Source organism: Microplitis mediator, chromosome 7 (genome assembly GCF_029852145.1).
Source record: "Microplitis mediator isolate UGA2020A chromosome 7, iyMicMedi2.1, whole genome shotgun sequence".
Lineage (NCBI taxonomy): Eukaryota > Metazoa > Arthropoda > Insecta > Hymenoptera > Braconidae > Microplitis > Microplitis mediator.
The window spans coordinates 5,629,919-5,646,768 of NC_079975.1; the positions used below are offsets into that span (position 1 = coordinate 5,629,919).

Below are 16,850 nucleotides of genomic sequence, written 5' to 3' on the forward strand. Positions count from 1 at the left end.
TTCAATTGATTATTTTTCTAACAATGTTTGTTTTTAAATGTATAACGGCAATTGCTAATGCAAAATTTCAATAATAATAAAAATTATTATTATTTTTCAATGTCCAAATATTTACTTAACTTCAATAAAATTGATAAAATACGTTTATGCAAATTTTCTATTTGTTTTTATTTTGCTAAGGTTGAATTTTACAAAAGTGTTATATCGGCCATAAATAAATTATGTAATGGCCAAAAAATTTATTTTTTAATAATAGAATGAAGTCGGTTGAAAAAAAAAAAAAAATAATAATGTCAGTGAAAAAATCTTAAGATTTTTTTTATTAGTATTTATTTTTAAATTATTCAAATATTTGCATAAGCTTAAAATATTTTTTCAGAATTTAGCACACTGCGTAGAGATTTATCAATGTCAAATTTATAGACGGAGAATTTTTTTTATTTTAAATATATATTTTTTTTTCTGTTATTTAATTTTATTCTTTGTGGTCATTTTTATTCAATGTAGAAAGAAATAATATACGAAAGCAAGAGAATAAAAATAAGAGTAAAAAATATTTTTAATAGAAATGAAAGCAGACGTTCATTGTTGTTATTGGTCGTGAAAATCGATTTCTCATTAAAAGTTCATTTTTGAGGTTCGTTCGTCACAGTTTCTATTAGAATTTCCCTGATTAAATCAGTGATTATTTTATTGATTATATCATTACTACTATTATTATTATTAGACATATACTGAAACTCATCTATTACATTATTTTTTTTAAAACGATATTGAATTAGTTATTGGATATGTCATAGTTTATATTGAGATTATTTAGTTCTATGTATGTGTGTATGTTCATATATGAATTAAAAATTTCTTGGGCGAAAAAATATACATAGAGAGAACGGCAATGGGAGTAGTTCGGTACTCGCCACTAGATGGCGCCTACCACTTTTAGTGTCCCTGGTAAGAAACTTATTTCAGAAGTTTTATATTCCAACTTGAAATCAATTCTGACACCAATAATTTTCCTTTGTACGACAAAGTGACCAGTCTCTTAGACGTTTTTAATAATTTTATCTTATTTAATAAATACTAAATATTTACGATAATTATTACTTCATTATTATATGAAGATCGCCATTTATAAAATATGATTAATGGACGTTAGTATCCAGTCTTATAAATTTTTAGAAAGTTTCTTATTGTGGTTTATTAATGTCCCGCCTCTTAAAAAGAATTCTTCGCCGTCTGGCAGTTCTATCCAGATCTGAAAACTCTGTTTTTATTAGTGGTGAGAAGAACGGCATTTTCGTTAGTCGAACCTCCTCATTGCCGATTGGAAGATAGTGAACTGATGCTTCCTTATAAATTTAAAAGTGGACTGTCCGGGAAATAACTTATTTGCCGGATACGCAGCAAATTCGTTTTGATGAAATCGCACCCGTTGTCCTGGAATTTTCTCCAAGAGATAGCGATAGTTTTCATGTAAAGAAAAATCTTCCAACGTGAAACTCTCCATCTTTCCAATTTTTTTTGAACGTCTTCTCAGTTTTCGAACGTTCGTGTAAATGCTCCGTCCATATGTCAACGTTTATAATTTGTTGATGGATCCTTATATGTGATTGTATTTTCTTACAAGATTTTTTGATTCTAGGCCCTAACTAACTATTTCGTTGTCGAAAACTTGCCAACAAAGTTTTCAAATTTGTACCTTAATACGAATGCCATCGTGTAATATTTCGAACTGAATTATAATTTCCTATCGTATTATATATATATTAAAATGTTGGAAAATCCAAAAGTGCACACCTCAATCGATCATTTTATTTTTAATCATTACTTTTATTGTATTTTTTTTACGATGAACTTTTATTCAACTTACAAATTATCAATTAGATTTTATTATTTCTTATATGTTCAGTTTAATAATTTTTTACTAACAAAAAAAAAAAATGGCAGCTAAATTTTTCGTGAATAATAAGTTTTCACGTTTTTTTATTAATTACACCAAAACAAAAAGGATTCAGATAGTGATTTTTGAAAGGGTTCTTGTGATCAAAAATACACAGATAATAAAAAAAAAAAAAAATAAGTCGATAAGTTTTGTTTTTCGAAAGTTATCGTGTTTAGACGAGTCCGAACACCACAATTGACGCACTGGGGGCTTCGGACTAAATCATTTTTTTAAATTAATCACATCATGAATTAAATAAGAATTACATTGAAAAATGTTCCTTAATAAATTTCCTTTAAAATGGTATATGCCATTAACAACTTTGGTGTACTATAAAGAAAGTAGAGAGGATTTAAAGTCAGTGAAAGAGCCGAGAGCGAGAGAGTGACTGTAAAGCACACTCAACGCTTTCGCGATTGAGGTGTGCAATTATATTATTCGGTCTTTATAAAAAATTCTGGACAATGACTTTGCGGACTAACTTTCAAACTCTATTGCAGGAGTTCAAAAATATTTATTTCTCATGTTACTATTGTTAAATCGAAATATTATACTCAGTATGGCCAGATCGAGGGATATTTTCACCCCCTCCCAGCATTACACTTCATGCTATTTTATCACGGAAAGGGTAAAAATATCCTACGATCTGGCCACACTGATTGTAGGGTATAGGTGCCGTTTTTGGCCACTGTAGGGCCAGTTTTGAACACTTGGAAAATTTTAATAAAATAATTCCTGAAAGACGAAATAATATAATTAATTTTTAAAATGTGTTCAAAGATACTTTTATCTCACTATCAAAATTGAAATTTTATTTTATACTTTTTCGTTGATTAAAATAATGTATTAAAGGTCCAAAAATGGAGCAGTGGCCACAAACGGTACTTCTACCTTACACATGTTATTAATTTTTTTCTAAATTTTTGGTCGGGGTCACATTAACAAAAATTTTAACTAATTCGAACTATTTTTGCGGTTATTAAGAGAGTTTTTTAACATCTGACCCATTTTCGTAAATTCCAAATTAATTTGTTAAGTAATTTTTGAGCTTAAAAGAAAAAATATTGATATTTTATAAGCTAACGAATAAACTGGTGAAACAAAAAAAGTTTGAGAGATAAAAAATCTAAATACAGTATACGGAAAATTTAGCAACCGTGAAAGATGACCAGCAAGCTATTTTCTCGTCCGCATGTGAGCTCTAGTCCGACGAGTAACTGTCAAAAGGTCGATGAACTCGGTTCGCGCGAGCGCAACTCCTCCCTTATGTTCGTGTTTCCCCTCCCACTCTCTCTTTCCCTCTCTCTTCGATTCCACAACTCTAACACTATCATCTCACTTACTCTATTTCCCACATCTACTCTCCTTCTCGTTAGCATTCCGGTGAAAATTCGCGTCTCTATCTCCTACCAATATAACCCTTGTCTGACAATATCATTCCTCAGTATATCTATATATTTGATATGAATGTACTATACTAGTCTCCCTTTTCCGTGGGTTGTGGAGTCTCTACTTGCAGCAACACGATTCGGGTTTCTGGTTCAATAGTCCCAAGCTTCAAGATCGATTTTAAATACATACTGCGCTATATACTAGAGTTAAATCGTGTTGCAAGTTACTCTACCATGGATATTCATAGAGTGTGATAACTTTAAGAGACAGTCCCGCGCATTAAAAATTTGTGATTGTCGCGCAGATTTAAATTTACACATTCACTCTCTGGAGTTCCTTGACTTTAGGTCACACATCAATTATTCAAAATTGTATATTATTTAATTCTATTTTAAATTTAATGACATTCGCTATACTCATTTACCAAATTAAATTAACTTGTAATAATATCGAATAATTTTTAAATAAAAAGAAAATATTAAAAAAAATTTGATTACTAACTTTTTATAAATACTTATTTATCCAATGAATTTTCGTTTGTAAGTCATAAGTTATAGGTATTTAGGTTTTACAAACTGCATGTGAAGAACGAAAAATAAAAGCAATAAAATAAAATAACATATTGCCAGATGAGCGAAGAGCGGAGGGAATATTTGGAAGGATGGCGGAATGGGAATACTTTTTTTTTGTTTATAGCTTCTTGGCATTTTGTCAAAGAAAGAGAGAGAGAGAGAGAGGGAAAGAGAGTAAATAAAGTAAAAAAAAAAAAAAGTGGTTGGTATTCACAATATCAAGCAGTGGTCGGGGTATTTATGGTCAAATAAAACAAGGGATGAAAACTGATTCATGTACTCGAGATTTGTGATCGGTTTATTTGAAATAATACTTCTGTAAATGGAGTTTTTTTCGCCTAGAAATTTCCCGCAACAATAATTTTCAAAGATCGCGTTTTCTTCAGATCTTAGGAAACTATAGTATAGAAATATATTCGGTCGAATGCTTTGAAAGCTATGATGGATATAATTTTTTTAATATCGTTGAATTTTTAAGGAATAGAACCCTATTGAAAATGAATATCTAAATTTTTTTTGTTGAATCATTAAATCATTATTAATAAAAAAATTCAAATTCGATGACGTAACGAAAATTTAGCTACCATTTTTTTCTACCGAGGGCTGATAGTAGCTTTCGCGTAACTACACGGAAAGGAAATTATGGGAACTTTTGCTATGCATTATGGGAATATTTCCCATAATGGTATAGGAATTGTACCCATACTATTATAGGGATGGTTCCTATAATATATGGGAATAGTTCCCATAATAGCATGAGAATAGTTCCCATAATAGTATGGGAACCATTTCCATAATATTATAGGAACGGTTCCTATAATAGTATGGGAACTATTCCAATAGCATTATGGGAACCAATTCTATAATGTTACGGGGATGGTTCCTATAATTTATGGGTTCATTCCTATAAATTATAGGAACCATTCCTATAATGTTATGGGTAGCATTCCCATAATTACAGGAACTGTTCCTTTGATTATGGGAAACATTCCTATAAGTATAGAAACTGCTCCCATAATTTATGGTCATAATTCCTGTTGGTATAGGAAAAAATTTTATAGAATTATGGGAACCATTTCCATAATTTTCTTTCCGTGTAGTTAAGAAAAAGGTGACATCTACGGAAAAATAGTGATCTATTAAAAAAAAAAAAAAAAATTATTGTAACGAAAAATATACAGATTTGAGATTCAAGTAAATCAGCAATAAATTTTGTAATAATTAACGCATAAAAATTAATTTTTACGTTACTTTGTTGTTTTTTTTTATCTAAATAAGTATTTTTTAAAATTTTTTTCTGAGACCTACTATAAAAAACTGAAGAGAGCATTTCAAATTGTTTTACTTTTTGTTTCACTATTAACGAAAGATCGAGATGAGCACTTTTGGATTTTCCAACTTTATTATTATTATTTTTTTGCTACAGTAATGTGTTGTTTGATTGAAAACAGTAAATATTTGAGCATTTAAATTTACAAAGACTGTTCATCAAAGTTTTGATATACGGAGGTTCAACCCTTGATAAATTGCCAAAGACTTGAGTGATAAATTCTGGCTTCTTGCCGAAATAAATTTATAAATTCTTCGTATTCCTCACGTTTTACTTTCAATTCTTAAACTTTATGTATTTTTTATTTTATTGAATTAGATTTACTTAGGGAGGAATGACAGAGGACGATTTAAATAAATTTTGCGGTAATTGAAAGGGATGGAAATTTGTAAAAGCAGCTTATAATCACGATTTGATTACGCGATTCATCAGTCAAACAGCTTTCGAGTTTGAGAAGTTTAATATAAAATAGAAATCTCTACAATCTGCACTAAGAAACTCTCGAAGTTATTGATTGTGATATTTAATTAGATTCACTATACAATTATAGCTTTTGATTGCAGTGTTCTCTTCGAATTACCTGACGAACTATCGAACGTCAAGCGAATTGTTAGTTGTATAAAGATAAAGAACTTAAAACTTTTTGTTTACTTTATAAATTATAATTTTTCGCTCAAAGGGTTTAATATTTCAATTCTAAAACAAAGTCTTTGAACTTGAATTCGAATGAATAATTTACGGCTGGTCCTTAGGGTCAGTTGATTTGATTTATTTTATATTTTCCCGTGGATGTATCTCTTATCAAAGAAATTCGTACCGGAAAGTATGGATTTATATAGGGTTCCATGTAGTAAAATATGAATACCTGATTGATTCCCATGGCTACGGACAAAATATCCCCCGACAAAATATCTTTGGACATAATATCCCCGACATAATATCTTTCGATATAATTTTCATAATTTTCCTGAAAAACTAGCACCCAAATTAGTTGTGAATAGTACAAATAAACATTCAAATTTTGTCGGGGGATATTTTGTCTGTAGGATATTGTGTCGGGGATATTTTGTCGTAGGATTTTTTGTCGCGGGATGAAAACGCGCGGAACCGATTCCCATATAAGAAATCCACATTAGGAAACTGTAGGAACCTGAATTCCCTTCTACATAGATTCCCATAAGGATGTGGCATGGTGTTGATTCCTATGGGAAATAATATGAGTATTCATTCGAAAACACTATGTGGGAATCTACATTGGAATCGAAACTGAATCCCCACATGGATTTTTTTGATAAGGTCATTTTCGCTGTAATAAAACGATAGCCAGTGTTTCTTTAGTCGCAAGCTATGCATTTTAAATTTTTTCGATATATATTTCAGTCACATTGCAGAGTAAGATATGACAAGTCGTTAAGATATACTTCCGGGAAAATATAATTTTGGTCTGTAGAGATATAAACCCTGTCTTCTACTTAGATCGTGATCTTATTCTTTATTCAAATATTGATATTTATGTAGACCGTAGCCACTTAAATATTTTCATGAAATAAAGTTTCGAAAATTTTTTTTTACGGTAAATCATTTTTACTGCGGAGCCTTTTTTCCAATTTTCCCATCTGCAGTAAAATAAGTCCGCTAAAAAAAGTGTAAGCATTTCTTTTTTGTACAAAATTTTAGCCATATTGCTTAGGTGACCAACTTGCCCCATTTTCTCCTAGACCGTAAATAAAAATTTTTTTCAAAATGTATCATTTAGTCCCAAGTTCCTCAATATATTTTACCCACAGGAATAATTTCTACAAACTTAGAATAAGTGGATCCCATACTACATAAATGGTTTCTATATATTACGAGAAAGGTTCCCATAATTTATCGTAACCATTCCGTTAATTTTGTCTTCATATAATTAAATCAATAAATGTCCTATTAAAATAAATAATAAGAACTGTTTCCTAAACCTGAAGTGTAAATTACAAATATTTGTTCTGTAAATATCAAAATTTCCCCGTATTTTCAAAAACTACCCTAACCTCTGGCAACTTTTACATCAATTGATTAAATATTTCCTCTGGCATTAAACTTTAACTGATAATGCAGCTCGTCTTATCCATATTATTTCCGAAAGACTGAAAATACTCCTCATCAAATAAGATAATCTCCCAATAATTGGATTTCAAAAAAAAATTAAATAAATAAAGATCACCTTGATTTTCATTTTAAACTCCCCAGAAAATTTTAAATTGGCAAAAAGATGTATAAGCACATAATGCATGATACCGAGTGAATTCACATATATTTTACTCCACAAGTAGCATTACCGAGAAGAAATAGAAAGAATAAAAGAAGATGAGATAGAAAGAGAGTAAAAGATAAAGTAATGGTTTAGATACTACTAGCACTTGCACCAGAACTTGTAGTAGTATAATACCAGTAGCAATAGCAATAGTAATACTACTCACCTCAGTACTTTCAAACTCGTTTCCTTACCGGCGCGTCTCACTTCCGAGATTTTACAAAAGTGCATATAATCCTTTCCTATTTTATTCGACAAAGAATTTTTCTAAGACCCAGAAAAGCCTGAAAGACGAGTACTACCCTCTATTTTAGCCTCATAGAATATTTATTTAAAATTCAAACCACAATATCTATATATAAATTTTTCATTAATTTTTTTTTCTTCCTGTTACACTGTTAAAAATAATTTGAAAATTACAATACAAAAAGAATTGAACTTTCATAACTAAATATTTGAATTGTATTTTTAATAAAAAAAGCTTTAAATTTAATATACGTAATTTAATAATCAAGCTGGTATTCAAAATTTAGAAAAAAATATGAATTTTAATAAACGTACTGAAAATTTATACTTGATTTTTAAATTCTCAAAGCAAGTATTGAAAATTCTAAAACATATATTGAATTTTAATAATTCTATTAGGAATTTCATAATCTCGCGTAAAAAAAATTCTTACAAAAAGGTTACAAAAGTGTTGACTATTCTAAACTTCAAAACGTGACACAACGACGAACTTTTTTTGAACGTTTTTTAAACTTTTGAAAATTTAAGGAAAAATCAATAAATATCCTAATTTTATTAAGATATGCTAAAACGAAAAATGGTCAAAAATAGTTCGAAATCCGATTTTTCTAAACGTATTTTGCACTGAAAAATGATAATTTTCAGTATCAAGTCAATTGTTTTTGTCTGTGCATTTTTAGAAGTTTGAAAATGGTTTAAAAAAAGTTTTTCATTGTGTCAAGTTTTGAAGTTTAGAATAGTTAACACTTTTTTAACCTTTTTTCAACAATTTTTTTTTACACGGGATACTTGTTTGAAAATTCAAAAAAAAGTATTTGAAAATCCAAAGTGTTAATTTGAAGATTCAAAAACATGTATTTTAAATTCTATATGAAATTAGTAATGAAATTTCAAGCACAAATGTATGTGTTTATTGCGTCATATACAATCTTTGAAAATTCAAACTATTTTTTTTACAGTGTAGTTATTTTATTTTTAGTGAATCCATTGAGATATCGTTTACTTTGTCAGTATATGTGTAATTTTTATTATCATCTATCACAGAACAAATACCGATGGACAACGACTCTACTTGGACACCTTTCATACATGACAAGAATAAATTTATATGTACAAAAGGTTCAAGGAGCTAAGCTCTTAGCAGTAAAACAAATTTTACGTCCTCTATTTTTTTTTTCTTACAAGTTATATTTCTACCACTCGATGTCTTGATCGCACTTTGCGGCCAAGATAAATGATGTGTATAATATCGAGGAAGCGTTGTCCGAAAATTGATTTTTCTCTACATCTCTGTCACTGAGTTTTTTTTTATGTTTTTTTTTTAGATTATTTCTATCTCATTTTCACCGCCAGTTCTATCATAATGAAAGTCACGTTATTATCATGGAAAAGTCTCTACGGAAAATTCGTATCCATGTTATTTTTGAAATGCCGTGTACGCGGAGAACAAAGAAGAGATTTCGTACGCCCACCTATGCTATTTCGAGACGTGAGGGAACTTTGATTAATTTTGTTAGTAAAAAAAAAATGAATTCACATTCAAGATGTAAGTTTTATTAATCCATCTGCACGTTGAGGAAAAAACATATAAGTTTAATAATATAGAATATTTTTTTTATGTAAGAGAAACTAGTTTATTTAAAATTTTAACAAGTGAATACTGCAATCAAATTATATTTTGATTGTTAATCATGAAAAAAAAATCATGAAAATTTACATCTAATTTATTATACTGAAATAATTGTTTTTTAAATGAATAATAAAATATATATAGGCAAAGTAATGATATGTCTTTTGTAATATATATATGTATTAGGGTGGTTGTTGAAAATTAAATTTTCTCAGGCACCCCATAAAAAGCTTCTTTAGTGAAAAAATACGTGGGGAATTTGGTTTTTTCCTTTTCAGTAAAAAGAACACGTGCCGCAGGACGATCAAAGTTCATTTTTCGATACCATCGCGGTTTTTTTTAAATGTCTCATGAAATATGCAGATTAAAGGAAAAAATCATATGAACAATTTTGTAGAAAATTAAATTCTTGATAACAAAAGTCACGTTCATTTTTTTTATAAAATGTGTATTTATGAAGATATTTTAAAAAAAAATTTTTTAGATCTGATGAATTGAGCGTTTTAAGCATTACAAATTTTGAAAATAACATTTTTCTAAGTATATAGAAACTATAAAGAGTATCAATGATTGATATGTTACGAGTTACGAAGTTGTCTATATATGTTTAGGAAAAAACGATATTTTTGACATTCGTTATCCTTAAAATGCTTAATTGCTAAGATCTAAAAAAGCTTTTTTAAAATATCCTCATAAATACACATTTTATAAAAAAAATGAACATGACCTTTTTTGTTAAGAATTCAATTTCCTACAAAATTGTTCCTATGACTTTTTCCTTTAATCTGCATATTTCATGAGATATTTAAAAAAAAACGCGATTGCTTCGAAAAATGAACTTTGATCGTCCTGTGGCACGTGTTCTTTTTACTTAAAAAAAAAAAATTTAATTCCCCACGTACTTTTTCACTAAAAAGAAGCTTTTTACGAGGCGTCTGAGAAAATTTAATTTTTAACGACCACCCTTATATGTATGTATGGACATATTATTTATAATTCGTTTTACTGAAAGTAATCTTAGGATTTTTTCCAATTACAAATGTGCGAATTACTGACACTTTATTTTATTGTAAAATGATGTGAATCGTGAAATATAGTAATTTGTATGCCTATTGCATATTTTTTCTCAAAAAAAAATTTATCGTTTAATTTAAATATTAAAACTTTAATCTCTGTCAGCTGTCAAACATGAGAAAATATGATTATAGCTCACAAAAAAAGCTTTATAAAAATAACAAAAATTTGTCGCCTGTAAAAACATGACGTAAATTGTAAACATCACTAAGATTATATGGCATGTTAATAATTGGAGCATTAAAGTGATTTACAATGCTTTATATTTATCACATATTTTAATTTTGATGAATTAAATACAACTGCTTGTATTATATATTGTGTAGAAAAAGATAAAATAAAATGCGTTTATAAAATTTATTTATCGTAAGCAATAAATATAATAAATAAATAATAATGTCCACTCATACTTATTCTGGTGTTAATAGCCGGAACATTTATCTCATAAAATAAAAATTGGTGAGTTGTTTGCGGTGTTCAAATGGTTCAACACTCGGCATGTATGCGAAAGGGTCTAGGTTTGACTCCGGCTTGGAACTGTTCAACTGAATTATTTTTTTCATATTTATTGATAAACTTTATATTCGAGTGGTTTTTTTATCTTTCCTTTGCCAAACCTCTATCCGTATATTTTTGGAAATTCTTCACACGATTTATGTATCAAATTATTGTTCAAAAAAAAATATTTGAAATTTATAGATGTCCATTACACCAGGAAATATTTTTTTGTGTCATATAAAAAAACCATAGGACATAAAAATCTTAACTAAGGGGTAAAATGGATCACTGGAAAAAAAACTGCTTGGGGTGATCAATTTACCAAATCATTTCTTAGGGTCTGTAGATAATAATTTTGACATGAAATTGAAATGAAATATTTTTAATGATATCTCATTTCGCCCCAGGTTCTATTTATCCCGAAAGTTTCCCTTCAATAATTACCGACTAATTTGTCAAATTTCAAACTGATTTTAATTAATACAATTAAATTATTTTTCCCCTATTAAGACACGAAACTTTCTTTTTCCTGCGTGCGTGATCTATTAATAGAAAAATTTTACGTCATCATAATCAATTTTCTTTTGCTAATTAATTATTATGAGTTAATTAATTTATCACGTGATCCAAAATTGAAACATCGTCTTATTATTCTTCAGATTTTTTCGTATTATTGTTCTTCTCTAGGAGCTCAAAATAATTATTTGAATTCAAATATTTGATAAAACAAATAAAAATTGCTCTGAAAATAAATTTTTTTTAGTGCAATTAAAATTATAATATCGATAGACTGAAGGTCTACAAAAAATTAATTAAAAAATAATTATTAATGCACAATAGCCTAGAGTAATGGAAGTTGTTTCAATAAAAATAATTAACGCGAGCGTATGAAAAATGATATCATAATTATATATGTATATATGAATTAAAAATACTCATTAAAAGAGTTCATTATCTACCAACATCGTTAATTTCAAATATCTATTGAACTTATTATAAAAAAAAATAATAATGATAATAATAATGACCTACGTATTCGCGATATAAATATACAAGAAGATTTCTTAACAATTAGAGACGAAGAATGTAATTACTCAATCGGATGATGGTCGTGGTATTCAAGTGACTAATCAGGTCTGATTCTTACTCTTGATTTTATTTGTACTTATTTTTTTTTATTCGAATAAAAGATCGCTTCAAATTTTTATTATTCCACTCAATTTTTTATTTTAGACTTGTAATAAAAATAATCAGATTTAGAAAAATCTTATCGAAATATAAATGAAAGATTTTAAAATTAAAAAAAAAAAAAAAACTTTAAGTTATTCATATTTTGTTGCTCTTAAGAGAGTGAAATAGGTGATTTTCAAATGAACCGTTTTCACAGATAACAACCCAAATCATTAAATAAAATATGTCATTCGATCTGTAAAGTCATTATTTATCGAATGAAATGCATCTAGTTCGGAAATTTCAGTTTATATCTGAGAACGGCTCATTTTTAATTTCTATTAGCTAATCTAAGTGCAACAAGGACCGTTTCGTTTGTTCACATGTGTGGGAAAAAGAGAATAGATGGCAAATCCTCTTAAACGAGTATTTAGTAAAATATAATATTATTTTGGCTAAAAAAATTTAAATGGGAATAAAAATTGTAATCAGTTTGACTTAATTTTAAATTAAAAATAGCAGTGTATGAAGAATGAAAGATTAATACTTTTATTTTGAAAAGAGAAAAAATTTATTTTGGATAATTAATATTACTTACAATTAACAACTAATGGTAATTATTTACTAACACCGTAGTTAAGTATTGCGTCTTATTTCAAATTAATAATAATTTTTTTTTTGTACATCAACAATATGTATAGTTATATTATTTTACAATCGATAAAGTGCCTGGGAAAGAATAATTTAGATCTCATTTTTTTATTATTTAGATCTCGGGTGACAGTATACCAAATATTGATCGAGCTCCAATTAATGACTGGGTATTTAAAGACACTTTAAAATTTTTAAATTATGGAATTCAATTCATGAAAAATTTACAACTTATAACTGCATATTTTTCGTGAATTAAATTCCATATTTAAAAATTATTAAGAGTCTTTAGGTACCCAGTCATTGATCAGAGCTCGGTCAATATTTGGTACTGTTACCCGATATAGATTTGTGTATATTTCCATAAACTAAAGTTGAAAAATTCGAATTATCAAAAAGTATAAATTTGAAATGTTAATTGAAAAAAAAAAAAAGATATCTTTAAAAAAAAAAAAATGGATTCAAGAAAATGTGAATCAAAATAGATTTATTGATATCAATGTAAATCGAAAATTTAAAAAAACAAGATCTTGTTAAATCTCAATTAGTTTTTCTTCTGGGTTTAAATGTAAAATTCCACCTATTTTACTCTATAAATTATCGTTGTTTTTTTTAAGCCGCAGCACTTTATTATGCTTTCAAAAATCTCTTTGAGACCCGAGTAATCTGTCGGTGCGGGAATTTCCCAGCTTTCGGACTCTCATAACTCATTCAAAAATAACGATTTTGCAGACTTTTTTTTCATTCTGATTTAACCCGCCTAGTCCATAAACCGATTGAGGGAAAAAAATGAACCCTCTAAAGCCACAGAAATTTTTTTACAGCTTAAAACAGGTGGAGCCCCACTTCAAGTCCATTACCCTTAAGTCATATGTAAATTTATAACAATAAATTTTATTAAGAATATATGAAAAAAAATTTTTTTTTTTTCTAAAACCTTTTATATTTTGCGACACATTTAGCCTTTCACCCTAACATATAATATAATAAACTGGATATCACTTTAAACTAAAAAAAAAAAAATCACTCAAGCAAATTAGCAATTCACTTAAATATTAAAACCACCCGCATTTTAATTAACCGTATACAGGCCTAAAATAATTTGAATTCGTTACTCGGCAGTGCACTCGTTATCGCTGGGGTTGCATGGAACCCGACTCGTTTTCGTTTGTTGGATGCCTGCCAGCTTTTTTTTCCACCGCAACACTTTTACACTTTCGTCACTTTTTTTCAACATTTGCTTTTCCCCTTTTTTTCCTAACACAAAAACTAATTTTTCAACGCGCTACATATTTGATAGACAGCTGCTACCCAATTGTCTATAAATAATTTCTCAATTCAAATTACTTTTAAATCAATACAATTTAAAAAAATATTACTGTCATTAAATGTTAACTTAAAGTATTTTTTTTTGCAACAACTGTTCAATCAAAAATTTGCACTGCGGCGACGGGATCGATGAACTTCTACTCGATCCATCATTTTGATTTCCAGATACCAATGGTGTAACCGTACTCGTTACTGTTACTATCGTAGTAGTTGTCGTATTAAAAACAGTCGTTATTATCTCATGATCTGTTTTTTTAATTTTTTTAGTGATTATCGTTTCAAATGTCGTCTCTTCATTTCCTAATGATTCTTTTTCTTGATCAGTTAAATTTTTCGTTTCCGTTGTATTTGTTTCTGTTGTTTTTGTATATGTATGGATTTTATCTTTGTCTGATGATGAAAATTGGTTATCATTTCTGTTATAATTTTTACTATTAGATTGAATATAATTATGAACACCTTGTTTTGGAGATCGAGGGTTAAGATTTCTACATAATTGATCTTTTTCAATGAATACTTGATTTCTTGGACAGTCATGAATTTGAAATTTACCGCTTGAACAAACACAAAATTTTGTTTCATTTCTGTGGGGGCTAATTTTCCTTCTTTGAGAACTATGATCCTTATCATTAAGAGGCAGGCACTGGCCAAGGCAATCATCAGTCTCATCAAAAGCCTCTGCTTCAATTTCATGCCTTATATCTGGACACTTCATATCAGCTTCAGCAGGATGGACGCATCTGTTGTCGAGAGTTGAAAAATGTTTATTGTCGTCACATTTCATTTCGAGCGAGTGCCCAAAAGCGCAAATGCAATACTTTGTGCAGTCATCATGCGGAAGGTAAAAAATATCTTCGATGTCATCAGAAATTGGGCATTTGCCAATACAACTTCCATAATCCTTTTTTTTAATATCATTGCTAGATCCTCCGCAGTTGCTGTCACCAGAACTGACACACGTTTCATTTATCGGTGAGTAATGGAAATTTCGCGGGCAAACTATCTCGTCGATTAGCTGATTCTTCCAGAACATGCAGTATTTTGTACAGTTACTGTTCTCTAGAGATGAATTGTTTCGCTTTTGTAAGCTCACTGGACATTTTTCAACGTGAATTGGATCCTCTGGTTCAGATGTTGCCATGCAGTATGTCAGAGTTGTTAGAATTACTAGATGAAATTTTTTTTTAAAAACTGAATGACAAAAAAAATTTTTTTATTCAAATGATTACTTACCTAAATAGTACAGCATTTTTTATTAATTACGTAGGACAACTTTTTAATTTTGAACGCAAAATCCTTTATTGTGAACTTAATTTTCAACTAATAATTGTAGAGTAATTTTAATTGTGAAATAATAAAAATAAGTCTGGGTACAAAGATTCAGTGCCGAGTTATTTATATTAATTTTTATCGACTTGAGTAAATATTACCTCTAATTTAATGATGCGCATTAATGAGAAAAAGATAAATGAGCTCTAGATACATTAATTTTAACTTGGTTATTTAATTATTAACGATGAATTTTTGACATTGACATACTAACTTATTTTTTTATTTATTAAACTCATTGAAAGATTCATTTTGATTGTCAATAAATCGAGTTTACTTAAGGGTGGATTGATGTTAAAAATTATTCTCAAAATTTTGTTGTTTAATCATTACAAGTATATAAAGTCCGCAACCGGAAATTTTATCACATTAACTATCTGTATTACGATAGAGAAACCTAGGGCAAAGTGAGACACCATTTTTGAGAAAAAAAATGATGAGTTTTTGTTAAAAATTGTTATTTACAGTTTGTAAAAAATGATGGGGCCAGATCGGCTCGAACAATGCCGCCAATTTTTAATTCTTACATAAAAAAAATAAAGGTACTAACCTGCATGTAAGTACATGCATTTTCTTATAGTTTGAGATCTACCGCGTCGTCCTGTAGGCCTACTTTTCCTTCATTTCGCGCCTTTAAGTCTTCAAATCCGATCGATTACGAAAAACACATTTAAGTAAGAAATCGTCTAGTTTTTATAAAAATGATTCAATTGATATTAAAAATACTCTATATATTATTAGCAGATAATTATATTCGACGTTATATGTCCATGAATTTAATCTTCTTTATGCTAAGTTTGATAAATGAATCATGTATTTGCTTAAGAATTTCTTACATTATTTATGAAAGTTCTATTGATTAATCATTGAAAGTTATTTCATACATCACAGTTAATTTTTATTGACTACTTAATGTTCCTTAATTCACTTTATTTTATGAGGTTTTAATTAATTAACTTTCAAAACTCACCAGATACACAAAAAAAAGGATTTGTTGGCGCAAAAAATTTTTGTTCGCCCCAAGAAAATTTTTATTTACCCTAAGAATTTTTCTGCATTATCAATTTAAAACAGAAATTTTCTTGGGGTGAAAAAAAAAACTCTTGTACTATAAAATTCTTTTTTTTTTTATGTACAAAGAAAAAGTTATTTTTTCTCGAGTCTCAGATTGTTTCTCAAATTCTTACTCTGCCTCATCCGTCCATTCTACCTCCGATGTCCATATTTCCCCAATATCATGTATATATTTAAAAGTACAATAGTAAAAATAAATATACCCAAATAATTTTTAAAAATTAAAAACTATCCTAATCTCTATAAAATTCATAAACTTGAAAATTTTCAGAATGAAGAAAAAAAACCCGAATTTTTCAGTGACTATTTATTAATAATAT

The 16,850-nt window shown here is 28.5% G+C and overlaps 1 protein-coding gene across 1 annotated transcript; it reads right to left on the reverse strand.

Annotated features, from left to right (window-relative positions):
- Positions 1-12,800: 12,800 nt before the first annotated feature.
- Positions 12,801-15,476, reverse strand: LOC130671373 (uncharacterized). The gene is made up of 2 exons (XM_057475225.1): positions 15,361-15,476; positions 12,801-15,294 (listed from the first exon to the last, which is right to left on the reverse strand). The coding sequence occupies exons 1-2, from the start codon at positions 15,374-15,376 to the stop codon at positions 14,195-14,197; spliced, it is 1,116 nt and encodes a 371-aa protein (XP_057331208.1). The 5' UTR covers positions 15,377-15,476; the 3' UTR covers positions 12,801-14,194.
- Between the last annotated feature and the right edge of the window lie 1,374 nt (positions 15,477-16,850).